The sequence below is a fragment of the Leucopleurus acutus genome, assembly GCF_964270905.1.
Source record: "Leucopleurus acutus genome assembly, chromosome: 12".
In the NCBI taxonomy this organism is placed as follows: domain Eukaryota; kingdom Metazoa; phylum Chordata; class Mammalia; order Artiodactyla; family Delphinidae; genus Leucopleurus; species Leucopleurus acutus.
The window spans coordinates 73,459,735-73,487,574 of NC_139154.1; the positions used below are offsets into that span (position 1 = coordinate 73,459,735).

Sequence of the window (27,840 nt, forward strand, 5' to 3'; positions counted from 1 at the left end):
TTAACCAGATTGGAACCCAATGGGCCTGGGTATCTCCACTGGCTCCCTTGTCTGGAGAAGTCTAGCCCTATGGGCTCCTTCATCCCGTAAGTAGTACTGCAGTGGATTTGGCCAGAGGTCCTCTTTGATAATCTCAGCAATCCTGTCAGACTCTGGAAGGCTGTGGTCTGAAAACCATGCAAAGAAGCTGCACATGAGGTCTTGGTTCCTAGGAAGACAGGCCTGGGGTTCATGGCCCGGGTGCCATATGATCGGAGTGGAAAGAAATACCACGTGCCCCGAGGATCTGACCTCGTATTCCTTCACAATCCAGTTGTTTCTTCGAAAGAATTACGGGTTTCTTCGAAAGAAGAACTTGAACTTGCACCCCATCCTAGGATGTCTGAGTTCCTTCACCTTATAATTCGCTACGTACCTGAACATCTCTGCACCTCTGCCTCTAATCAGGGCAGATAGCTGTGGGTGGTTCCGAACGGCAGTGACTCAGAAGCCCAGGATGTACCTCCACTGTACGTAGTGTTAACGCATGCGCCCAAAATTGCGCCCGAACTGGAGGAAGGCCCGGTCAGCCTGAGGGTGTGCAGTTCCAGCTGGATGGCTTCCAGGGGATTCAGGTGGAGACCCTCATTCTGGGCCGGGGCCTTGCCTCGTCCTTCACCTCGTTTACCCCTCTGTGCTCCTCCACCACTTCCATTTCCTCAGCCACTGGCTTCTCCTCCACTTCAACCCTCTCCTCCTCGTCCACTGCTCTGAGAAGATGGTGCCCCTTGCAGTCCTCGCTTCCGCGGCCTTTGCCCCAGTCATCATCAGCTCAGACTCCGACCGCTCTGTGCCACAGGTTTCTAGGGCCTTCTCCCCACCAGTTTCACGCTGAAAGCCATTTTTCAGGCTGCTGTCTGCTGCCGCGGAGGCAGAGGCTGCTTCCACACCCTCCCCGGGTGGCACGACCTACTCCCGCCCTGCTTCGGTCGCGACCCCCAGCGACTGGGATCTGGGGAGTAGGCCCGCAGCCCGTGGGGCCCTGGGGGTGCGCCCCCCCTCCACCAGAAGCTGGGGCGGTGGGAGTGCTTTGATCTCCAAGCTGCCCTCACTCGTCTCCACCATCACCTGCATCATCTTGCTTTCTTCTAGAAGCTTCTGGCACTGCTGTGGATCCAGGTCGCCCAGGACATGGTCGGGAGTAGTGAGGTTGCGGGTTTGGGGGAGAGGGATCCCCTGGGCCCCATTAGGGTCGCTTATGTTGGTAGCAGCCTGACTAGCTGTTTGTTGGCATCTGTTTTCCTAATCAAAGACTTACTCATGCAAACCAGCCTATTGCGCAGCCCACCCTTCAATTTCCCGATACTCACCTCTCAGTCTCTAGGCACCTGCTCTCGGTCTCATAGAGTCTATTTTTGTGGCTTCTGCCATCCTTTTTATTCGGATTATTCTGGTGTATGTGTGACGGTGTTACACGGTGGTTTTAATTTGCATTTACCCAGTGTCTAAGAAATTGGGAAGCTTTTCATGTGGTTTTGATTTTGCCATTTGGATATTCTCTTTTTGTGAAGTATCCGAGTCTTCTCCCCATTGCGTGTTCTATATTTTTCATGTTGATTTGTAGGAATGCATTATACGTGCTAGACACGAGTCCTTTTTCAGATCTGTGTATTGCAAATATCCTATCCCTCCGTGAGTTGCTTTTTCACTATCTTAATGATGCCTTTTAGTGAACAAAAGTTTTGAATCTTCATATATTCCAATTTATCATTTTCCCCTTTAGATTAGTGCTTTTTGTGTCCTGTTTAAGAAATCTTGCCTTTCTAACATCGTTCACATTTATATCTGCAGTCCATTTGGAGTTGCTTTTTGTGAATGGTGTGAGGGGAGTCAAGATTCATTTTTCCTCCCATATGATTAACTGATTGACCAAGCAGTATTTATTGAAGAGACCATCCTTTCCCCATGCATAGGTTTTTAGATGTTTCCATTAAAAGTGACGTATGTCATTGGCTGGAGCTAGTCAGATGGCCCTGCCTAGCTTCAAGGGGTCAGGGAAATATAATCCTCCCCTGAGATTGGAAGGTGAAGGAAACTGGAAATATTGGTGAGCACTGTACCGCTTACTCATCACAGACTATAACTTGAGTAGTGTGTACAAGACCAGTAGAGTTAAGCCAAAGAAAGTAGAGAAGAGGTAATGATGAATAGAAGAGGAGAAATTAATGAAAGACAATAGAGAGTATCAAGCAAAGATTAATAATAAAAGGAGAGAGAATAAACAATATTTGGAATGAAAAATACAGTCACAGTAGTGATTTAAGGAAATATAAGAGAACATGTTGGACAGACTTGTGCCAGTACATTTTCTTTTCTTTTTTTAAAAAATTTTTATTGGAGTATAGTTGATTTACAATGTTGTGTTAGTTTCAGGTGTACAGCAAAGTGAATCAGTTATATATATATATATATATATATATATATCCACTTTTTTTTTTAGATTATTTTCCCATATAGGCCATTACAGAGTATTGAGTAGAGTTCCCTGTGCTATACAGCAGGTTCTTATTAGTTATCTACTATTTTATATATAGTAGTGTGTATATGTCAGTCCCAATGCTGGTACATTTTCAAACTTGGATGAAATATATGAATTCATGGAAATGTATAACTCATCAACACTGAAATGCAGTGAAAGGCCTAAATAGACATAAAAATAATAAATAGAATCAAGAGTTTAAAAAGAATCTTTCTACAAAGTTAGCATGAGGCTAAATGATTTTGAGACAGATACTACCTAACCTTCAAGGAACATATAATCTATTTCTTTTCTTTATTAAACATTCAACAAATATTTACTGTGTGCCTCTAGCATGCCTACTACTGTTCTAGGCCCTTAGGATACATTGTTAAACAGAACAAAGATCTCTTCCTTCTTGTAGTTTCTAGCAGAGGAGAAAGACAATAAATAATAATGATAAAAAGTAAACGAAACATATTAGAAAGTGATAAGTGCTATGGATAAAACAATAGGTAGAGGTGAGTAAGGGGATTGAGAGTCCTGGGGATAGGGAGTGGGGAGCAGATTGTAGTTTTAAATAGGGTAAGCAGAGGAAACTTCATTGAAAAGATAAAATTTTGGCAAAGATTCAAATAAGATGAGGGATTTAGCTAAGTGGATATTCTGAAGAAGAGCATTCTAGGAAGAGAGAAGAGCTAAGCAGAGGCCCTAGGACAGGAGCATGCTTAGGGTGTTCAAGGAATAAAAAGGAGATCAGTGTGACTAGAACAAGGTGAATGAGAGAGGCCAGATCAAGTAGGATCTTACATGATATTGTAAGAAGTCTGGCTTTTATTCGTAGTGAAATGGGAAACCACTACAGGATTTTGAACAGAGGACTCAAAATGTGATTCATGTTTTGCATGGATCACTCTGGCTCCTGGGTGAAGAATAGACTGTGTGGGGCCAGTGGTAGATGCAGGGAGATCTTTTAGGAGTCTATCAAAGTAATACAGGTGAAAGATGATATTTCTTAGACCAGGTGGTAGCACTGGAGGTGGATAGTGGTTACAGTATGATGGTAGAGCCAGCATGATTTCATGGTGAATTGGATGCGGGGTATAAGAGAAGGAAAGAAGTCAAGGATGACTCTGTGGATTTTGACCTGAGTAGCTGATAGGATGGAGTTGCCAGAAGCAGAGATAGGGAAGGTTATGAGAGAGCAGACCTTTGCAGGAAAATTAGAAGTTTGCTTTTGGACATGTTAAGTTTGAGATGACTGTTGGACAACAGAGTTGAGATACCAAGTGGGTATTAGGAGTTTGGAGCACAGGAGAGGTCTGGGATGGGGACACATATTTGGAAATAATCAGCATACATGATATTTAAAGCTGTAGTTAGAGCTTGCTGAAATCACCAAGGATGTGAGCAGCTAGATCAAGCCCTGAGGCCTCCAAAATTACAAGGTCAGGGAGAAGAGGAAGAACCAGTAAGAGACTAGGGAGAGACCAGTGAAGTAGGAGGGAATCTGAAAATGTGCAGTATGCTGAAAGCCAAATGTATAAAGGAAAGTGTTCAACTGTGTGATGTGGTGCTGATAGGCCAGGTAAAACGAGAGTTGACCAATGGATTTTACAACAAAAGTGATGGAGGTCAGAATAGGTTTTAAAGGGAATGGGAGGAAGGAAATTGGAGACAGTGAATATTGATAATTCTGTTGAGGAATTTGCCAAAAAGGGAAATAAATGGAGTCATCACTTGACAAGACCACTTTTAGAGGAGTGGTAGGGTGACAGCTTGACTGTAATGGGTTTAAGAGAAAATCCATAAGGGAGAAAGTGAAAATAGCAAGTATATACGACTCTTGCCATTTTGCTCCAAAGAAATGGGATGGTGGCTGGTGGGGAGAGTGGGTCAAAGAAAACGTCTTTAAAATGGGAGAAAAAGAAGTATATGTGCATGTTGTTGCGAATGATTCAGCAGGGGGCAAAAATTAATAATGTAGGAGAGAGAAAGGAGAATCATTGGAGGGATGTCCTTGAATAGGTGAAAGCAGATGGAATCTAGTGCCTATGTAGGGGGGAAGGAGTCAGCCTTTAATAGGAGCATGACAAGTTCACCTATGGGAACCAGAAGGCAAAGTATGAGGGTGTAGTTGCTGGTTGGTGGGTAGAAGTGATGATGGAGTCTATGAAATTCTCTTCTCTTTGCTTCAGTGTTCTCGGTAAAGGAGAAAGCAAGATTCAACTCAAGTGAGAAAGAGAGAGAGAATGAGGCAGTGGGAGTCTGGGGAGAGAGGGGTAGGAAATAGTTTTCTAGAGAATCAAAGAGTGACTGGATTACGACATATGGTACGATTGTCACACAGCATTAAGATCATGAATTTGAAGTGAGGCACATCAGCATGGTTGTGAATTTCTCTTCAGCCACATTCATTTACAGGTGCAGCATGAGTAAGCAGAGTTGGATTTAATCAGAGCTGAAGCAAGAAGGGCAAGAGAATGATTATAATCTTGATCTTAGAATCTAAGCTAGAGGAGTAAAGGACGTATAGGGATGGGGACAGTGAAAAGGTGGCCTGATCAATGGATTGGAAGACCCAGGGAATTGAAGGGTCCCTGGGTTTAAGTACCAGAGTGAGCTAGAAGGATGAGAGATAGTGGTCTGAGAGTGGACTGCAAGGAATTGGTTAGAACCCTACTCCTCCATCCAACTTGGGCTCCAATGAGGCATATTGAGGACGAGGTCATTGCAGGGGAGGAGGTTAGTGTACCAGGAGGCCTGGGTGGGAAGGATCACCTGTGTGTATATTGAAATCACTGAAAGATAAGATGGGAAAGAAGTGAGAATAAGCCAGGAGCTAAAATCCTTGAGAAATGAGGGAGAAATGACATGAGAATAGCAAGAATGCAGGGTATTAGGTGATTTAAACTGATGCCAGGAGATTTAAAGCTGGGTCTGTATTCTAGGGCCAAAGTTAATTATATAACACCACCTCCTTTGGCTAAATTAGTTAGTCAAAAGGCAGACAAGTTTAGAATTTGATATTACTTAATGTCACAGAGCCTGTATTTTATTTTTTTTCTTTCTCAAAGTGTGCAGAAGAAAGTCACACATATGTTAGCTGATCAAAAACAAGGAATGTATATGGTTTTGAAAATTGGAAAGTGAGTAGTGATAATACTTTTTGAGTTCAGTGCGAAATGTTATTCTCTTTTGGGGTCTTTCATTCTGCTTGTGTCCTAGAGTATGGACTAGAAACTACTGAGAAGAACAAAATACGATTTTAACTTTGGGCTTGAAACATTCTGGCTATAAAAGTGTTTTAAGGGGAGTAAGGAGAGCTAATACAAAATCTCAGAAATATCTAGTCAACCAGAGGCAGAAAGAGGGAAGGGGGAGGGAGAGAAAGAGAAAGAAAAAGGAAAGAAAAGAAGAAATATGAGTAAAGAAAGAAGATGGCTTTGGGGGAAGAGTACAGTTTAGCCACAAATCTGCACATCACAGAATTGTGAACGTTTAAATTCTCTGGGAAACAGAAACAGCATGATGTTTTAAAAGCTAAACTTAATATAAGATGAATGAAGAGAGCCTGTGAATTGTATAGTTTTATTTTTCTTTGACTCCTCAAATATCATTCAGTTCTTACTTGTTTTGAAAGGAATCTCTCATTCTTGGCCTAAATTCTTTAAACAAGTGTGTTTGTTTGGTGACTTAGCATACAGAAATATTGTTCTTTGGGCTAGGCCACCCAGTTTAGAAAGCTGAGGGCCTCCGTACTTAAGACTCAAAAGAATGCTGGTAGACAAGAGAAGGAGATGTACACTTTGTTAATTTCCTCTGTTTCCCATAGACCATTAAGCTGTGTTTGCAAAGGAAATGGTAAAAAAGAAGCTTTGAGTGATTAACCAAGCAGCTTTATAGCTGCAGTCATCTCTATTGCCTCTTAGAAATAGCATATAAATATAGAAGTAGGGAGAAAATATTTGAGTTACCAGGGTGTGGGTAATGAGTTACTCTGGGAAAGTTAATAATTATGATTTAATCATTTTCTACCACTACAGCACTCATAGAGAGCAAATATACATTATTGTGCCTAATAAAACTGTTAAGAGGCTGAGGTCTGTGTAGGGTGGGGGGTAGAGCCAGGTGACAGGGGTGACCAAATCAGCCAGGGATACACAGAGCCATCACAGAAATTCAAAATATAGGTCAAAACACTCAGTAAAATGTTTGTAATATCTAAATGTTAAACATACATAATCATTCTACCCTAATTGAGATCAAATTAATTTTTAAAAATAATGAAATTGATACTGTAGCAAATGAATAAAATTCAGTTAATCATGAAAAATCGAAATAATATTATTGGATCTTTTAAAAAATAGTGTGATCTTAAAAAACAAAGTTCATTGATGGTGTCATCATTGCAGTATGAGCATAGTTTGGGGTCAGAAATTTCCAGCAGCTTTAAAAACTCAGGCTCTACATTAGTAGCAGAATGGTGAACAGAGTTTTGCTCTAATTCTTAGTATTTTCTTCTTAGCTGTCATTTTAATTCCCTTTTTGATCTTTTTTTCTTTAGAAACAGGAATATTTTTATGTTTTAGCACATTACACCCTCACTGCACCCTATGAACTAGCAGGTAGGAAAACTGAGGCACATAAATAATAAGTAATTTGCTCATGGACACACAGAAAATGGCAAAGTCAAGAAATGAACCCAGATAATCAGACTCCGAAGCTCTTCCTGTTAAACACTGCAGGGTACACTCTGAGCCTTTCTCAGCCTCAATTCTCTCGTCTATAAAATATGGTCTATAATTCTTATTTCTCATGGTGGTTGCAACAATTAAATAAGATGTGGAGCTTGGGCAGGGGAGACGTTCTTTATCTGCTTCTGTATTGCTGTCTTTATCTGTTTCTGTATTGTTTGATTTGTTATAATGAGCATGAATTATTCATGTATTTTTAATCAAGAAAAAAAAATGTTAAGGCCTATAAGAGTGTCTGGCACAGAGAGGCACCCAATAAAGTCATTATTATGTCTGAGAGCAAAGTCAGAGTTTCCATTTGAATCAACAGGGATTTGTCATCTCTGGAAGCTTGGGTGCAAAGGGAAGAAATAAGATAGGGGAACAGCTAGAAGAGAATCCAGAGTAGAGATTTTTACTTGCCAGTGAGAGGGGCTTGTTCATCTTAAAGTGAGGGTGGGAACCATTGAGAGGGAGAGCGCACTGGTTTAGGCAAGTGGGAATTAACCAATGGAGCAAAATTCCAAGGAATTTGGGGTTGGGGGAGTCCTAGAACTTTGGATGAATTAACTTATTTTGCAGAAGATTAACAGTGACTTGTTAGTCAATAAGGCCCATTTTCTAAGGTAACAAAAAATATCTATCATTTTGGAAAATGAGAAAGGAATTAAAAGAACTCTGGTTTTCTTTACTTATCTGCCTGGTTCTGGGGGATATGAGAATAGGTTTTCTGAAGAGGAGCCGTCAGTTTATTTTTCCATTTGTGGATTACAATGGTAAAACGATTGTTGGCAAAAGAACATCTTTTCAAGCGGCTTCCCTTGGTGTAGGTCAGAGGGGCAACAAGAGGAGTTATTTCTGCAGCTGGAAAAAAGGTTCAGAGCTGTCTTCCTGGAGACAGCTCCCATTTCAGAGTCTAAAATAGATTTGAATTACTGTGCTATTGGGGAATCGGGGCCTATTCATTCTAAGCACATCTGTTGGTAACTGTTGAAATTCAAATAAATTCAAATAAAGTCCAAGTAATGCTCGTTTTACACTTATCGATTTCAAGGAGTATTAAAAAACACAAATACAGAAAACCTACACTCCAGTCACTGACACTGCCTAAGACACAACATGGAAAGCCTTGATTTTCTGCCAACCATAGTTCCTCTGAACCTGAGCCACCACATTTTAATTCCTTTAAAATGCTCCTTCCTCCCTACCTGAACTTTTCAACTGAGATTCATTTTCATTTCAAAAGTTTAAATACGAACTATATCAAACAGTTCTGTAGTTTGATTTTGATCATTCCACAGCCTTCAGTAGTGAAATGAGGAGGTTAGACTATTAAACTCATAAAGCCAGGATTGAATAAATGCATTTTTCTCTTTGTCTCCTCTCCAGTTTAAGTAAATAAAAAATTTCAGTTAGGTGCTGTGATTAAGGAAACTTGGTATATCTATTTATTTATATATGACTCCAGTCCATAAAGGATTCAAGGCATCTTTAAGCAGGCAAACACAGGACAGAAGAATAAGGGAAATTCCTTTTTTTCAATTAAGCCATGACTCTCTTATAAGGAAATTTGATCTATCAAATGTATAGAAGGAAATAGAACCATTTTAAGGTTGTGAGTTTTAATTTTTTCTTAATAGTTAAAATTTTGAATAGCGTTTCAAGTACCATATTTATGTCATTACCTTGGAGTTTACAGTGTTACAAGTAGATACCACACCAAGTACATTACTTGAATTATCTCCTTTAGTTTAAACCTCATAATTACCCTATGAAGTAGTATTATTTCCATCTTATAGATAAAAGTATCCAAGGCCTACAAATAAATAATTTGCCTAAAGTCACATAACGAGTCAGGATTCAAATCCATGTCTGTTATTCTGAGTTATTAACTCCTAATCTAAATTATGCCTTATACATGGGAGGCGGTGAAAGAGAAGATCAAAGACCATAAAAGTAAATAGAAATATATTAGAAATTACAGAAAAGAAATTTACATGTAAAAGGAGACATTTGTCTAAATCCAGGCAAACTTTTACAGAAAGTATTATGGTAAAAATAAACCATCAGGAAGGAAGAAGACAAACATGGTACCAACAGCCCAGAACAGGGCTCCACAGACAAAGGTGTGGCAAAATCACACACTCAGTTCTCAAGGTGTGTGCTTGCCTCCTCTAGTGCCTTTGGGAAAAGTGAGTGCTCTCTGTAAGGTTCTGGAGGGTGAAAGATCCTTACTCTAGGAAACTTCATAACTTACCAGCTGACACTAATATTTCTGGTTTCTTCTAACTCTTTGCTTTCATCTGTATGTTGAAAAATACAATCAATATTAGAGTCTGTTGTTTAATAACTAGTATTGTTCAACTGCTAGTATAGCGGTTTCCTGCTTCCTTCCCAATCTTATTTACAGGAAAAATATCATCCATGATTCCACTATTTTGTCAATAGTGATTTTCATTTTTGCCTTTTTTTTTTTTTTTTTTTTTTTTGCGGTACACGGGCATCTCACTGTTGTGGCCTCTCCCGTTGCGGAGCACAGGCCCCGGACGCGCAGGCCGAGCGGCCATGGCTCACGGGCCTAGCCGCTCTGCGGCACGTGGGATCCTCCCAGACCAGGGCACGAACCCGCGTCCCCTGCATCGGCAGGCGGACCCCCAACCACTGCGCCACCAGGGAAGCCCCATTTTTGCCTTTTTTTGATGTGCATAAGTAGAATTATTATTTGGCTCCCTTCCACCATTAAATAATAACATTTTTTCAGTTTTCATAATTATAATTCTAAGGGCTATATAATAGTCTACTGAATTGATATAGTGTAATTATATTGGGCATTTTTTGTTTGTTTCCAGTATTTTGCTATTATAAATAATCCTTCCAAGAACTGATTAATGTATATAATTTAATTGTATTTCTTCATAAGTGAATTGTATGTTTATATCCTTTGACCATTTATCTCTTGAGGTTTTAAAATTTGTGAAAATTTGAGTTAGTCCTTTACGTAGTATATATACACTACTTTTCTACCATGATCAATACACATGTTTCCCAATTATGTTTCCCTTTTAATTTTGTTAGTTGTTTATGTTACAACCATTTTTTTACTTGATGTTTTTGAGCTATTTATTTTTTCCTTTGTAATTTTCATTACTGCCCTGAGCTTTACAAAGATACTATCCCTCTAAAGATTTCATTAATATTTGATTTTTTTTCTCATAGCTTTGCTAAGAATTAAAGCAAATATTTACTCTTTAATCCACTAGAGGCTTATTCTGGTAATGTGGTATAAGAGCTGATCTAAATCACTTTTTGTTTTGTTTTGTGTTTGCTCACCAGTTACCCTGGCAATTATTAGAGTTTAATTAGGCAATTATTAAATAGAATTAGGCAGTTATTAAATAAATATTATTTTCCTTAATTTTATGATAGTTATATATTACATTTATTTCTATATGTCCCACACTTCTGTATTTTAATCATTTAATTAATATACTTTGTTTTAGGATTTCCTGGGAACTAGATCAGCATCATAACTTGTGGTTTCTTTGTTAGTGTAGAATTTTAATATTTAACAAATAGTAAATTTTACTTGGTGAAATTCATTTTCCTATATGATAACTGTATATATCTCAATTTGTTCATCTTGCTTTATATATTCTAATACACCTTTATAGTTTTATTTACATATAGCTCATAAGTCTTTATAATTTTCTTTATAACTGTCATGGACAATTCTGTTAAGTTTATCCATCCCCTCTTTTTTTTTTTTTTTTGAATGGAATTTCTTTCCTTTGTATTACATTATTGAGCTGGTGGTTACCAGGATAAAGAAAGCCCCTAATTATGGTAAATTCATTATAAACCCGGTCACTTTGATAAACTCATGGGCTAATAAATTTAAACAGATTTCTTAGGATTTTTATACATGCAATGCTTTCTGCAAATAATCACAGTTTTCCCTCTCCCTTTAGTGTATCATTCTCTTGGCACAAAGCGAATACCCACTAAATGGCAGTTGCCGTTTGTGTATTAAAAAGAATATTAGGTGAGTCAGGAAACTTGAATCCTACTGTCAGCTCCTCAACTAGGAAAGCCATCTATAAAGCACCTTCTGTGGGTCAGGCACCATGCTAGGCACTTTACATAGTCCATCTTGCCTAAGGCTTAGAGTAAGCCTACAGAGTATATATACTATTAAATATCATAGGTAAGGGAACTGATAGGTAAGTTTAGCAGGTATAGAAGCCAAGGCTGGCCCATGCTAGGACCCCAATAGCAATAAAAAATGGAACACGGAAGTGTCTAACTGTGGCAGTCTGTGCGTGAAAGGCCATGGGCCGATGGCTCTGGAGTCCTTGACCTGGCAGGTTTCTGCATTCCCTGGGGACAGCACTGACCACTGAACTTTGGCCAAGGGTCTGAGGAACTAGGGAGGCATGGAGAAGCTGCATCAGCTCACTTTCATCCTTATCTTGTACATACGCTTCACACTTCCTGCTTCCGGGTCACGCAGTAAACGTGAGTGAAAGCAGTCCTGAAGGAAGTCTGTGTTCCCCTTCTCACCAGCCTTTCAACCCAGATCAGCCTTTTGAGGTCTGGCTTAGCTCAGTGGGTTAAGTAATTTGTCCAAGATTACCAGTGAGTGATGGGTAAGTGGCTTGCTCCACAGCCAGTGGTCTTGCAGTGTGGTTTGGGCAGGTCATTTCACCTCTCTGCTATAATTCCCTCATCTGTATGATGAAAGAGTCAGATAAATAATCCAGTTCTGACAGGCAGACTGTTGGTGAATACACCTTATGCACTTCTTCAAGACTGCAAATTCCTCAGAGACTATACTTTCCACGTTCTTGAATCACTCATATTACTTTGCACATAACAAATGCTCAATGAATATTTGTTGATGCAGAATGAATGAATGAATTGATCAATCAATTGAAGAAAATAGTCTTAATGTTTTTCTTTTCTTTTTTTTAAAAAAATATTTATTTATTTATTTAATTTGGCTGCACTGGATCTTAGTTGCAGCTTGCGGAACCTAGTACCCCCGACCAGGGATTGAACCCAGGCCCCCTGCCTTGGGAGCACGGAGTCTTACCCACTGGACCACCAGGGAAGTCCCTCTTGATGCTTTTCTCACAAGAGATTTTCAATGCTAGAACACAGGATCCTGCAGGGGCCCCTAAAATCTCATTTCACATTTCAACTGTGGAATCTTTTATAAAGATAGCATTTGTCATGAGCCTTTTTATAAGAAGATGCTTAGCAGGGGTCAGCTTGTTTTCATCTGAAAAGAATAAAGAATTGAGGTTAGGAAAGCAGGAAGCCTAGAAAGGAGCCAGGTTTGGAGCTGTGGTAGGTAGACTTTCCTCTAACAAAGCTGTTTCGGCTGTTTTTATCTTTGTGCTGCTGTTCTAGCAACACTATGACAAAACTGTGACTATTCAAACTTAATAAAACTAGAGCCTGTCCAAAATCAATTCTGAGTAAATGATGAACTGTGGGGAGCATACCTTAACACCTCTGTTAGGGCATGCTGTAGAAAACTACCAAATCTTATGTCCTGTCTATAATTTAAACACACAATGTTTTAAATGCACCCTTAGAAGATCTAATAAAATTACTTGCATATTATTTAATAGTGTGTTCTCTTTTTATGCCAAAAAAATCCAAAGGAAGCTACCCAGCCCTCAGGAGGCATAGAATCTGTGGATTTTGTAATTACTGATTTTGAACTTAAAATCTCATTGAAGTCACTAGTTAATATTTCTAAATCTTTATATCTGAAAACTTCTGAGCATATATCCCAACAACCTTCCTGCCCCCTCCGCCATCCCCAGCCAAAGTGGGGAGGGAGGGAAGACCCGTACTGCCAATAGTTAAAAAGGTTATTTCTGGAATAAAAACAAGGATTTGCAGCATGCATGAGTGTCTGGTTTTGTCTCTTGAGCTTTACGAAGACCAGCATCATATTGAGACTATAAAATTATTGTTCTCTGAAACTAAAAGAAAAATCTAGGAAAATTAAGCATTTTTGTTGAAAATTACTGAAATGTCAAATTTTTTAAACTAAGTTGTTATATAAAAGGAAGCATACGGAGGAAAAGCTATAAGGAGTCAAACTGTTTTTTATGAGCCACAGTATTTGCAGGAAAAGAAAACATGACAGAGACCACACCAGTTTCTCTAACATGGATACAAAGGAGAATCACGTCATCAAAGCAGCAGGTTTGTGCTGCCACAGTAAAGATCATCAGTGGCGCTTTCCATATCCTTTAACTAAACCAAAATACCTGCATTCAGTTGCAACCTGAGAAACAGGCAATAAAGTCACAAATGTCTTTACTTTTAAAAAATATTTTTACCACTTTGTAATAGTGTTTAGTTTTATTGTCCCAGAACAGGAAAAGGAAAACATCATGTTGATTAAATTTTGGTAATAACTTACTCATTATGGGCATAATTTTTACATCGTCAATATTATTTCAGTTTGCAAGAAGAGGTACAGGGCTCGGTTACAGAAAATATCATGGCAACCTGAACTGAGATGGTTCTGAATTCTCTAGACTGTTTCAGGTTTCCTAATATTAAAGTTCTATGCAAGGTAAGGTATGAAAGAAGAAAAAAAACCTCATCTAAGCAAGCTTGTTCTTAATAAATACACTAATAAAGTTTATTTTGACCTTGAGTTAAAATGATCCAGCTCTACTGGATGACTCTGATGGGGCTGCTCTTTTGTATTTATTCAAGTTAAATTTCAGATAAGCCCTTGAATTGTGTGAGCTCAACTATATTCTCTAAAAGAGAGCCAGACTAATGTGAACCTGAATCCAAGTGTACTTTTCCAGTAACATCTGACTAGTTGGATCTCATCTGTCGTGTTATCTCACTATGTCACACTCCCAACCACAGGAAACTGAGGACTAGCTCTCACTAGGAGAAACTGATAGCTCTCAGAGTATGGAGCAGCTTTGTAGGTATTTAACAATCCTCCTCCTAAGGAATACCAAGCCCTGAGAAATGATTAAGCAGATTTATAGAATCTAACATATTAAGCAAAATCCATTTAGGAGAATTTGGAATGTCAGCATGTGCTGTCTTATGATGAACATCCAAGCCCTGCCTGGTTTGCCTAATAGAGTATTTATAAGGAAAAAGTAAGTTCCAGTTTAATGTGATTCCTTATTAGTTAATATTTAGTCAAACAATAAAATGCAACATTAAGCATATCCCTAACTATATTTAGTATAGTAGTTTACACAGCAATTGCTACGGGTTCTATATTTATGTATCATACATCTTTTTCTGGAAAAAAAAATTGAAGCTGGCTTAAATAGCTTACATGTTTGCCCTTTCTATCGTTAGGAGAAATTATAAATGCCCTAGGTATATTCTTTTTAATATTTACTCTCTCTAATCATCCTCTGTGTGCACCTTGATTATTCATTCAGAAATACAGCTAGGTTCTCATCTTTTCAGAAAAAAATCCACATCCTTAGCAAGCTGTACAAGACCCTTCACCATCTAGCCATGGCCCCGGTAATCCATTTTCATCTGTAAGAATCTCCCACTCACAATGTCTGGTGTCTCCATGTTGTTAGTTCGGATATTTCAGCCACTATTTTCCTTTGTTAATAACACCTCATAAATATGTTAGTCTAACAGTTTTCAATATTATAAAACTTATTTACACTCGGGGGAAAATCACTTCTTGCATTACCACATTGGAGTTACTAAACCATTGAAAAGACTTATACCATTGGTAAAATATTACGTAGTATTTAACTCTGGATGTCATTACCTCCCAGCAAGAGAAATTGCCAATAAAATTTCAACATTCATTGTAATGACTTTGACTTCGATCACAAAAGCCAAGTTTTATATTTCGACCTGTGTTCAGATTGTTCTTTCCCATAGGGAAGAGAAAAAAAAGAAGAAAAGTTTTATTCCCTTAGGCATCTTTCAAACTCATTCATAATCTTTTATTAATTTAAAATTGATACATATTTATTGGAGAATTTTGAAAATAATTTGAAAACAAGCAAAGAAAAAAACGAAAGAAAGGAAACTACCCATATTTCAGGAGATACCCACTATTACCACTTTTTATGTCTTTCAAGTATTTTTCTGTCAGTATATTTTTTTTTACAAAACTGAGGTCATACTATATACTGCAAAACTATACTGTTTTGCAACTTGCTTTTAAAAAACTTAATACCATATATGTTTTAAATTTTTATTTATTTATTTATTTTTTGGCTGCATTGGGTCTTTGTTGCTGTACACGGGCTTTCTCTAGTTGTGGCGAGCAGGGGCTACTCTTCGTTGTGGTGCGCAGGTTTCTCATTGCGGTGGCTTCTCTTGTTGCGGAGCACGGGCTCTAGGCGCGCAGGCTTTAGTAGTTGCGGCACATGGGTTCAGTAGTTGTGGCAGCTCACGGGCTTAGTTGCTCCATGGCATGTGGGATCTTCCCGGAACAGGGCTCAAACCCGTGTCCCCTGCATTGGCAGGCGGATTCTTAACCACCGTGCCACCAGAGCAGTCCCCAGAAAACTTAATACCATATTAAAAATTTCTTTATTGGTAAAAATTCATCTTCATAATTTTAACAGCTATCATTCCTTTATCTGGAAATACAGTAACTTATTTAACCAGTTCCCAATTACTGGACATTTAAATTGCCTGAACTATTTTCCTGTTACATACAATACAATGTACATCCTTGAGGCAAAATCTTTACGTACATCCTCAATGATACTTTAGGATAAATTTTTAGGAGTAGAATCACTGTCACATTTTTAAAAATAATTTTTATTGTAGTATAGTTGATTTACAATGTTGTGTTAGTTTCTGCTCTACAGCAAAGTGAATAAGTTATACATATACATATATCTACTCTTTTTAAGATTCTTGTCCCATATAGGTTATTACAGAGAATTGAGTAGAGTTCCCTGTTCTATACAGTAGGTCCTTATTAGTTATCTATTTTATATATAGTAGTGTATATACATCAATCCCAGTCTCCCAGTTTATCCCCCCCTTTCCCCCCATAACCATAAGTCTGTTTTCTACATCTGTGACTCTATTTCTGTTTTGTAAATAAGTTCATTTGTAGCATAATTTTTTAGATTCCACATGTAAGCGATGTCGTATGGTATTTGTCTTTCTCTGACTTACTTCACTCAGTATGACAATCTCTAGGTCCATCCGTGTGCTGCAAATGGCATTATTTCATTCTTTTTTATGGTTGAGTAATATTCCATTGTATATATGTACCACATCTTCTTTATCCATTTCTCTGCTGATTGACATTTAGGTTGCTTCCATGTCTTGGCTATTGTAAATAGTGCTGCAATGAACATTGGAGTGCATGTATCTTTTCGAATTATGGTTTTCTCCAGATATATGCCCAGGAGTGGTATTGCTGGGTCATATAGTATTTCTATATTTATTTTTATTTTTATTATTTTTTTTTGCGGTACACGGGCCTCTCAGTGTTGTGGCCTCTCCCATTGCGGACGCACAGGCTCAGTGGCCATGGCTCACGCGCCCAGCCGCTCCACGGCATGTGGGATCCTCCCGGGCACAAACCCGCGTCCCCCGCATCGGCAGGCGGACTCTCAACCACTGTGCCACCAGGGAAGCCCTATATTTAGTTTTTTAAGGAACCTCCATACTATTCTCCATAATGGTTGTACCAATTTACATTTCCACCAACATTGTAGGAGTGTTCCCTTTTCTCCACATCTTCTCCAGCATTTATTGTTATAGATTTTTTGATGATGGCCAATCTGACCAGTGTGAGGCTGAATCACATTTTATTTATCTAATTAGGCAATGCATGATAGATGTACAAAAATTCAAAAGGAAGAATAGGATATTCAGTGAAAAATAAGCCTTCCTCCTTGCCTTTCCTCCAGATATTCTTCTCCCTCCTGGAAGGCAGCTACTTTTAGTAGTTTTCATTTATTTTTGCAGAAATATTTCACACATTTATACGCTTTTACATATAAATCCTTCAGTGTACATATTAAGAAATTGGTAAAATGGTTTCAGTAGTGAAATTTGTTTTATAATTTTATATGCTAGATAATCATAGGCACAAAACTTTCTACAATAAAGCAACATTGAGTTATTTCAGTTCTGTATTATCCCTTAATTTAGATTATACTTTTATATAATAATATGTCATTTATCAACTACCATTAGTATTTTTATCTTCATGGTACACTTTTAAAACTTTTTATTATAGAAGGTTTCAAACACACCTGAAAGTAGAATAATACAATGAAGCCCCAAGTATCCAACTAGTATGCACATTTTAAGTCTTTTAATAAACAGTGCCAAGTTTTTCTCTATAAAAGTTTTTTACTGATTTATGCTCCTATCTACATATGAGATTTATATTATCTTCATTTTTGTACTGTTGAATTTTATAGCTGCTGCATCCAATGTTATAGGTATATGTTTTTAAGTAAGAGTAACTCGGTGGCAGGGATGGAAAGTGATAGGAAAAATAAGGCATAGTAACTTTTGTTGCAATAGGACAATAGCTTTAATCTAGCACAGTAATGCCAGTCAACTTAGTGTCGCTTCCTGGTTCAGTGTGTTTGGAAGAATGATGAGAACAGATGCAGGATCTGTGGGAAAAGTGCTAGGATTGATTAACAATGTCTACTACAGGGAAAGCGGGGAGGACTGTTGGCACTCGAGTCATATAGTTTGCTGATTCTGCTTTAGCTTATGAGCATAGCAGCATGCTTTTGTATCATTCTTTTGCTTAGTAGCCATAAAACCCAATTTGGCTTATTAAAAGGTGATGAGACATTTCTGTGTACCTACAGATTCCCCAATGCCTGCTGTCATATTGACAGGTTTTCTTAAAAATAAGTTGCTCTTTTTTTTTTTTGGCTGCGTTGGGTCCTTGTTGCTGCACATGGGCTTTCTCTAGTTGTGGCGAGCAGGGGCTACTCTTCGTTGTGGTGCACGGGTCTCTCATTGCAGTGGCTTCTCTTGTTGTGGAGCATGGGCTCTAGGCGCACGGGCTTCAGTAGTTGTGGCGCGTGGGCTTCAGTAGTTGTGGCGCATAGGCTCAGTAGTTGTGGCTCACGAGTTGCTCCGTGGCATGTGGGATCTTCCCGGACCAGAGATCGAACCCTGCATTGGCAGGCGGATTCTCAACCACTGCACCACCAGGGAAGCCCCATACGTTGCTCTTTTGAAATGAACTCAGTGATGTTGGAACACACGTAAAGAGCATGCTGCTGCACCATCATTAGGGGAGCAAGTGCAGGGATTGTATTGTTAGAAGCAGGAAAGGATGACATTTGTCCAGTCACACAGCTTTACCTGGCTCCAAGCAGGAGCATGGATTTGTTGAAGTCTGTGGTGTGGTTTGTGGTCATGGAACAGAGAAGCTAACTGACCCACAGTGAATCAAACCCCAAATCTTATCATTTTAAATTCCATGTTCCCATTTACTGAGCTAACCAGCCACAACAAGAGTAAACTAAAAACCAACATAAAGTATATCAAGTATTTGAGAACTGCTTTTTCATAAACCAATGGACTGGTAAATCTGGAAGGCATCTTGGAGATCATTTAGATCAGGCTTTGGCAAACTACATCCCAAGGGCCAAATACAGCCCACTGCCTGTTTTTGTAATTAGAGTTGTATTGTAGTATAGCCAGGTCCGTCGGTTTACATATTGTCTGTGGCTGCTTTTGCACTACAACAGCAGAGCTGAATAGTTGTGACAGACTATACTGACCACAAAGCCTGAAATATTTATTATCTGGCCCTTTATAGAAAAAAATTGGCAACCTCTTATTTAAACCAAACTTTTCATTTTAGAGATGTGGAGATTGGGAATCAAGTAGGTAACTTGAGAAAACAGCTGGCAGAATTCCCCAAATCCCCAACATCAGGATCCAGAGCTATCATCTCTTAAGATTTTGGTAAGATAGAGCATTTTTACATCTTCTGGAAGCCCTACTCTACCTTCTTAGGCAGGGTGTCACTCCCTTCTCCACTGCCTTTCAGGCTTACGCGATGAAGACAATGAGAACACCCTCCTCTACTCATACAACACCTCACACATTCCTTAATCATTGCATTTATCATGCGGAATTGTAATAATTTGCTTTTCCCACTAAATTCTGAGTTCATCGGAGGCAGGGACCATGCCATATTTGTCTTTGTAGCCCAGGTTACAGAATAGATATCTAATAACTATGTGCTCAGTGGCTGGCATTTGCCACTTCATCTTCTGTGGCTATTTTAAGGTAAACTTCAACTATTGTGAAGATAAAATGCAAACATTGTGATTTATAATTTTCTATTCCTGACCAACACCCCCCACTGAGATCCATCAATAGGAGATGTCCAGGGCCAAATACTATGGATAGAAGGCAAAAGTCTCAAATATTTTCATTGTATTTGCTAAGAAATGGCCTCAGAGCCAGTCTTGACCTATATTCCTGGCAAACGGACAAGAGGCTGATGTAGATCAAGGGCAATGAGGATGCAAAAGAGATGAAAGATGTTTAGAATCAATGGGACATTATGGTTGATGGACTGTGCACGGATGTTGAGTGTCAGAGACTCTCTAGATTCCGTCAAATTTCAGAATGCAGGAGGAAGAGCACATTGGACGAGGGAGGTGTGAGTGGGAAGGGGGTATAGGGTGTGGGTGGAGGTAGATACGGTACAATCAAGTGGGGAGATTCAGTGGACAGTGGATTATATGAATCTGGAACTTTCATGCTAAGTCTAGGTTTAGATGAAATCATTCAAAGAGTAGATAGAGATGAAGAGAGGAGATTAGGAGCAGAAACCCAGAGATCACCAAAGTAAGGACTGAACACAGTAAGAGGAACTCCCACTGAGAAGGAACCCCTGGAGACGCAGGAGGAAGACAAAAGGTGGTGTCCTAGAAGCCTAGGTGGAGAGGAGAAATGCCAAGTAAAACTATTTTGAGGGGAAAAAAATATATGATGCTTTGGATTTAGTGATTTGGAGGTGTCTGATAACCTTTTGTCTATCCGATCAATCCTTTCACACACTGGCAACTGGAAATATTTTGGAAGGAAAGGAAAACTTTTCTTATATGTCAGTCACTAAAAGTATAAAGCTGGTAGGAAAGATGATTTGCTTTTACACAAATTTGTTCAACAACTACCTTTTCCAGAATATGTGTATCAAATGAGGATTTATACTTCCATTATCTCAGGCTTTTAATAAGTTCTAATAAAAACCCATTTGTGCTGTTCAGATTATACTCTCCCAATGGATGATTTGTCATCATCTGATATTTTATGCTGATTTGAGTACTTTTATATGATGGGCCTAAAATAAAACAAAACCTTCTCAATACATAAAATCATGTCCAAATGGGAGTTGTCTTGAGCTAGAATATCTAAAATCTTTTTTAAAAGGTTAAAAAGCAATGCTTATTTAGTGTATGGTAACAGTCAATAAGTATTTATTGAATGAATGTGTAAATAAATAAATGGCATATTCTCCTATAATTTTTCAACTATATATTGTGGTGATTTTAAAACAAGTCCACAAATCCTTTGACACTCCTCTCACTAAAAGCGGGGTCTAATTCCCATCCCCCTGAATAGGGACCAATTTTAGTGACTGGCTTTTAACAGATAGAATGCAGTGGACCTGACCCTGAGAGTCTTCCAAGACTAGGTTAGAATAGACAGTCCTCTTCCGCCTGGCTGGCTCGTTCTCTTGGACCCTGTGACTTTGGGCCCTTGAGCTGACAGACGTGTACGAAGTCTAGCTACCCTGAAGCCACCGTGCTGGAAAGAGCACATAGGCATGGAGAGAGTTGTCTGAGGAGCCTCAGCTGTTCGCAACCCCAGGTGACTGAGTTTTCCCAGGATCACCTGCCACACCTCTGAGTGACTGAGCCGTCCAGTTATTCCATTCCTCAGCCTTCGAGCCACCCTCTACGGCATGCATGGCAGGGATGAGTTCTCCCCGCTAAGCTCTGTCCACATTGTAGACTTGTAAGCAGGATAAATATTGTTTAAGTCTCTAGGTTTGAGGGTAGCAACCACAGTAATGGGAACATTCCCTAATTAGAACATCGGCTACATGTTGCCATGAGATTCTTATTGCTTGATCGCCATGGAGAACATTATGATCCTTTAACACATTCCCATTCTGGCTAATTCTCTCTGTGGCGAGGGGGCATTCTTGCAGTCACCTACTACTCCAGTAGCCACTGGGTAGAACAGCCTTCACTTCCTTTACCTTTCCTAAATCTAAGGGAAAATATCAGAAATGTTGCCTTCTAACACTGAAACACGTAAAATCACCTCTTTCAAAGCAAACTGCCTTAAGATGGGGTTTGTGTACATGATATGATAAGTGATAGGTTTTTCCTTGTCTCTGCCCTAAAAACAAGGACGTACTGGAATATGTTTCAGTATAATCGGAGAGTATCCTCAGGCCAGGAACAAAGTAACTGTAAAGAAAACCACAGCCTCATTAACCTGTGTGAGGCAGTGATGTGGTAAGTGAAAAATGGTGGGTGGTGTAGAGTTTTTTAAAGGTGATCGATACCACCATTTCAGTGTTTTCTAGGGAAGAAGGTTTTATCATTATATATTTTCTAGGCCACAATATGCCTAAACTGGAGAAAGAACAATCTATTGTAATTCTGTCTCATTAGCGTGCTTCCCCAATTGGAAAATTCTTGTACAGATGGATGATATATTTGACAAATAGAGCACCCAATATAAATGAATACATGGTATTGTATTTTTCTAAATTGATCCCCTATGAATTTGATTAGTATGCATTTGTTCCCCTGAACTTGATCACTTCAGAGAAAGCTTTTAATATCAATTTCCTAGACCACTGAAGACCATTGGCATCTCCACCAATGTAATGATGCCTCATAGGACTCTATAGGAAGCTGCTAGCTAGTTTCTTTCTTTCTTTGATGTAAGTTTAGCTATAGCAGGAAATGGTGTGTGATTAGAAGAGGCTCCCAAACATAAGTCCTCATCTGGATGACTGCCAGATCAAATAGTACTTTCTAGACCCAGTGTCAGGGAGTCTGGTTTCTTCCGCAGCAGGACCCATCTTCTGGCTTTAGCTTCATGGTTATAACTTCTGAGACCTCAGGCCTCTAATTCTATTCAAATGTAAACATACCACTCTGGTGAGTTTAGATTTACATGCCTAGTTTGAATGGCCTCATCTGCAAGTCATTTGGAAAACTAAATATAACAGTCGTTTACTATATAAGTAGCTTTCAATTCAAAAGAGGGAGATGTAATTAATTAAACTGCATTCTGATTCTAGTACTACACATTCTTTAATCATTTTATTAATCGCTTCAGAGAAATCAAGCAATTTTAAAAGGCAATATTAAAATTATGTAGAATTTTACCTTAGAAGAGGGGGAATCATTACATCTGTCAACTTCTTCCATTAAATCCTTTTCTTTCTTCTCCCTTTTAGCCTCTAATCCTTCCCTCTTTCACTTTGTCACCTCCCACTAGACAGGTAACTTGGATATACAGATGATGTCCTTTTATTTGTCTAAGATTAATCCAGCTGTTAATAAATTAGATTTTTTTATGAAAAATACAACAGTTTTAAGTCATCCTACGAGCATATACAATTTAAATTTGTTATCAGGGTGACACCGCTTATGAGCTGAAATGGCCTTCTTACCTCCTATCATGAACCTCCCTATGAACTGAGTCACATGCTTACATTTAAAGATAAAACACCCTCCTAGGGGAAAACAAGAATGGAAAAATAATTTTTTTTTTAACCCTGGGAAGTTCAAAAAGATAAGCCATTTCCCTGAGACATCTCCATAAAGAAGAGTTTCACTATTTGATTTTCTGTTAGATATTTAAAGGTATTCGGAAAGCCCCCATCTTCAGGGTTAACATGTAAGTGCAGTAAGCTCTGTCACAGACGATCCCTTTAAAACGCAGCCCAACAGTCTTCCATTAACATTTAATTTTTCTGATTTTCCACCTATCAAATCTCCTGCTTGATCAGTGGTGCTTGGGTCATTAGCTGCCTCTCCATTCTACCTTTGAACTATTCTTTCGATTCAGTTCCGCACAATTATTTCAAAGTGACAGTCAGGGAGAGCTCTGTGAGTTCGTCTTTAAAGTCAGTGCAGGCACCTCTCGGCTAGGCTTCCACGAGGCTGGCGGGGCTGGGAGAGCCGAGGCCCCAGCTCCTCCAGCAACCGCAGCAAAGCGCTGCCCGCGGCGCTCCATCAGCACCACGCTCGCTGGAGGCTGCAGCCGGGTGGGTGCCCGCAGCGCCCACCCCGCGCTCAGCGGAGCATCCAGCCCGAAGCTGCCCTTGCCTGGCGGTGGCGGCTGAGAGTTCTCTGTCCGGTTGTTCAAGGCCCGGGTCAGGACGGCGGCCACGGAGACGGCTGCCCTGTAGATACACGTTTTTGTGACCTCAGAACGATGCGTGTCTCTCTGTAATGGAACAGGTATCTAGCAAAGTCGGTTGTAAAACAAAACTCTATAAATAAATCTCCATATCCCTGTCCAATCATTTCCTTTATAAAAATCAAGGACACAGCATCAAGGAGAAAAAGAAAAAAGCAAAACACAATCCTCACAGCTTTATATGTTTAAACCTCACTTTGTTCCCAACATGACTTAAAGTGATTTGTAAGGCTATGTAAAACTGTAACAAGAGAGTGTACATTTACAAGTGGAAAAGGATAAAAAACAAGGGTGGAGACATAAAATAGAGCCAGGAACTAGGCTTTAAAAAAATGTCTGAAATAATGGCCTCTGCTCTGGGCGGGTCACAGTTTGGCTCTAAATTATCTAGTAGCCCTTTGTCAGCTAATGGCATCACCCCAACAATTCAATTTGCTTATGAGCATTTTGGGGGAGGTGGGGAGAGAGGTCAGGGTGAGGGGTGAAAATACAGGCGAGTCTGGCCAACTCCCTTCTCATCTGGCTCCATGTAGGAGTAGATTTTAACGTATCAGGAACAGAAAACATCCTAGACCGTGTGTCCTTAAAGCAATCCTCCTCGACTATTGTTCTTCTGAGGCAAGGCGCTTGTAAATACTGGAAGGCATTGAATTCAGAGCAGAGGTAGGCTTGGCCTGCCAAAAACAACCTTCAAGTTGTGTAAAGCTGCTGTGTCTCTCCTCTCCTCCACAGTCAGACAGCTCAAGAGATTGATCTGTTCTTGCTGTCTTCATTTCTTCACTTCCCCCTCACTCCTAAAACCATTCTAATCCGGATTCTACCCCCACCACGTCACTGAATCTGATCTTGCAAAGGTCTCCAAAGTGTTCTTCAGTTCATCTTTTATTTGGGTCTCAGGAGCATTTGGAAGTTGACGTCTCTCTCCTTCTTAAAAATATTCTTTGTACTTAGTTTTCCTAATGTTGCAGGAAGGGGAATCCCTTTCAGGGTCCAAGAGTGGGCCCTTGTCTAATACTGGGAAATGAATTGTCTGAGGAGACACACGTGCTGACAAAGCAAGAGACTTTATTGGCAAGGGGCACCTGGGCAGAGAGCAGCAGTGTAAGGGAACCCAGGAGAACTGCTCTGCCACGTGGCTCACAGTCTCAAGTTTTATGGTAATGGGGTTAGTTTCCCAGTTGTCTCTGGCCAATCATCTTGCTTGGCCCATAATTGGTCTGACTCAGGGTCTTTCCTGGTGGCATGCGCATCTCTCAGACAAGATGGGTTCCAGCGAGAAGGATTCTGGGTGGTTGGTAGGATATATTATTGGCTGACGTCTCCTCCCTCCTTCTGGCCCCTCCCAGATTCTCCCAGTTAGTTTTTGGTGACAGCACCACATTCCTTATCAGGACCTCCTGTTGTGAGACAACTCATGCAAGTGGTTATCATCATGCCTGGCCAAGGCGGACCGTTTCCATCAACAGTTCCCTAACACTAACACCACACTTCGTGGTTATTTCCCTCTTCTCTGGTCATTCCTTCTACCTCTCCTCCATTTGCTTCTCTTTTCCACCTGACCCTTCAATGTTGGTGTTCCTTGGGTTTCTGTTCTAGTGCTGAAAAGAACTCCAGATCTGAGAGAGTTCATGAAAGTATTGCTGTCACAGACCAGCGAAAATAATACTTCTCATCTTTTGTATCCCATAGTGTAGAGTTTCATGAAGTTCTTGTTAACCGAATAGCAGTGGTAGATGTGGTATGTTGCCTTGCTCAACCTCTGTTCCAAATGCCTCTGGTGCCTTTCCTTTACTGCAGACTCTGGAGAGCTAGGAGCTACGTTTCTCAGACTCCCTTGCAGCTAGAGTTTCAAATGTGATTTTGGTTTCATCAGTCAGAAGTCCTCGTGTGAAATTTGAATTTGGAACTGAACTGGGTGGGGAGAGAAGCAGCGGGATCTGAGTCAAGCGTTTAGCAGGTGAGGATCTAGCAGACATTACGAGGCTCTGGAGCCAACAATTCTGGTAGGGGCTTAATGACTCCTGGACTGCAGTTGGGGTAGTGTGTTCATAAATGCAGTGATTTTGGTGGCAGCCTCCTGACTTCTAGCAGCTCCCTTAACGGGCCTATCAGGAAAAAAAAAATTGTCCAAGGTTTGGAAATGGAGATTAGGGGCTGTCTTTCAGGGAAGTGCTGGGTATTGTCTAGTGGAGCTTTATAGAATTTTCAGATGCTACACAAATGTGCACTTGATTGATTTTCTGTTGACCAGGTTATTTTACAACTCTGTAAGGTAGAAAGTTACTTGTAACAAACTACAGAAATGCAAACACTTCTTGTCCATAGAAAAGCAAATTAGTTTTTCTCTGATAGATATACAATCAGCTTTTGCCCTGAAAAAAAGATAATTCCAAACATTACTTTTTCATTGCCCTAGGAGTACACTAATATAGGAGCCACTAGCCACATGTGGCCATTGAGCACTTTAATGTGGCATGCTTGAATTGAGATGTGTTGTAAGTGTAAGATACACACAGATTTCAAAGACTCAATATAAAAGTGTGTAAAATAGCATGTTCATTTTATTTATTGTTTATATAGATTATATCTTAATATTTTGGATATATTGCACTAAATAAAATATTTGTGAAAATTAATTTACGTATTTTTTACTCTTAATGTGGGTCCTAGAAAATGTTTAATTATACATGAGGCTCACATTACAAGGCTGTTGGACAGTGCTGCCTTATAGAATTTTAACCAATTTTGCATCTATTAGCAAGTTGAGTTCAGTATTCCTGATTGTATGCATGAATATATACGTGTAATATATATACGTGTAATATAAATTCTCCTTTGAACCAGACGTAGCATCTTCTATGTTCCCTCATTAATTAATGTGTTGAATAGAAATCTTTGACACATGTCATATTGCATTTGCATGAGAATCACAGTTTTAACATTTTATACTTTAGCAGCCAATTCTACAGAGTTGCTCCAACAGGCCCATCCAAATCTGTTCTTCCAGCCCTTCCAGTGATTTTGTAAGGACCTACTTCGCTATATTAAATTCCATTGTAAAATAGCTAAGGTGGTTTTCATTACCTGCTACTGTACCCTGTTTGATACAATAGCTAAAAATTATTGAGTGCTTACTATTCTCTAGATATTGTGTAAAATGCTTTACACAGATTCTCTTGTTTAATCTTCATGACAACTCTCTGGGGTAGGCTATATACCCTCCCTTTTTTTTTTACAGATGAGGCACTGAGAGTTTAAGAAAGTTGCCCAAGATGACCAGTTAAGAAGTGGTAACTGGATTCACATCCAAGCAGAATGACCCGAAAGTCCATTCCATTACCACTGTGCTGCCAGCATTTATTTTCTTTCTACAAAATGAAACAGAAAAGCATATCTGTCACTTTGTTAACCTGGAAACTGTGGTGTGGCAGAGAAGCTAGAGGTTTCAATCATGCCTTCACTTCTTCTGCCTTCTCTGCATCCAGGCCCTTGATTCAGATTGGCTGGTTCTCAGAATCTCAGACATAGCTCATGCCTGGGTAGTTCTTCCAGACTCTCCCCCAGATGAGGAGGTTGAGTGACATGCTATTTCCCACTGCAGCTGAGAAGCAGCTCCACCAAGAACAAGAGGTTTTACTAGTGTAATTGCATTCAAGTGTGTGACTTGGAGGCTCACAGAGCTTGCTAAGCAGGCTGTCCATCATCTTTGGCAAAGGTAGAGAACAATTACGCTATAATAACTGCTTTTAAGGGCCTGCTGGGTGTCAGACATCGCATTAGGCAATTTATATACCTTCTCTTTAATCCTTTCAATAACTCAGTGAAGTGAGTATTATCCTATTTTAAAGATGAGGAATCTGGTCTCAGCTTAATTATGGATATCCTAGGATTCCCTTTATAATCACTGAACTCTTCACTAATCGTGGGCTACATATCTAACAGAAACTTTAGACATTATATCAAAATACGTTCAGGGGCTTCCCTGGTGGTGCAGTGGTTGAGAGTCCACCTGCCAATGCAGGGGACATGGGTTCGTGCCCCGGTCTGGGAAGATCCCACATGCCGCGGAGTGGCTGGGCCCATGAGCCATGGCCGCTGAGCCTGTGCGTCCGGAGCCTGTGCTCTGCAACGGGGGAGGCCACAACAGTGAGAGGC

General features: G+C 39.7%; 2 protein-coding genes across 2 annotated transcripts in view; one reads left to right on the forward strand and one right to left on the reverse strand.

Moving 5' to 3' along the window:
* TSPYL6 (TSPY like 6) lies at positions 1-27,457 on the reverse strand (the record flags this gene model as incomplete). The annotated part of the gene is given in 9 exon segments (XM_082852414.1): positions 1-330; positions 334-483; positions 487-519; positions 523-575; positions 578-631; positions 634-749; positions 953-1,281; positions 23,404-23,712; positions 27,416-27,457. Coding segments are annotated over 9 exon segments (1,416 nt in total).
* The window catches only part of ACYP2 (acylphosphatase 2), a 176,570-nt gene that overhangs the window by 138,485 nt on the left and 10,245 nt on the right, over positions 1-27,840 (forward strand). The gene's annotated exons all lie outside the window — the stretch shown is intronic.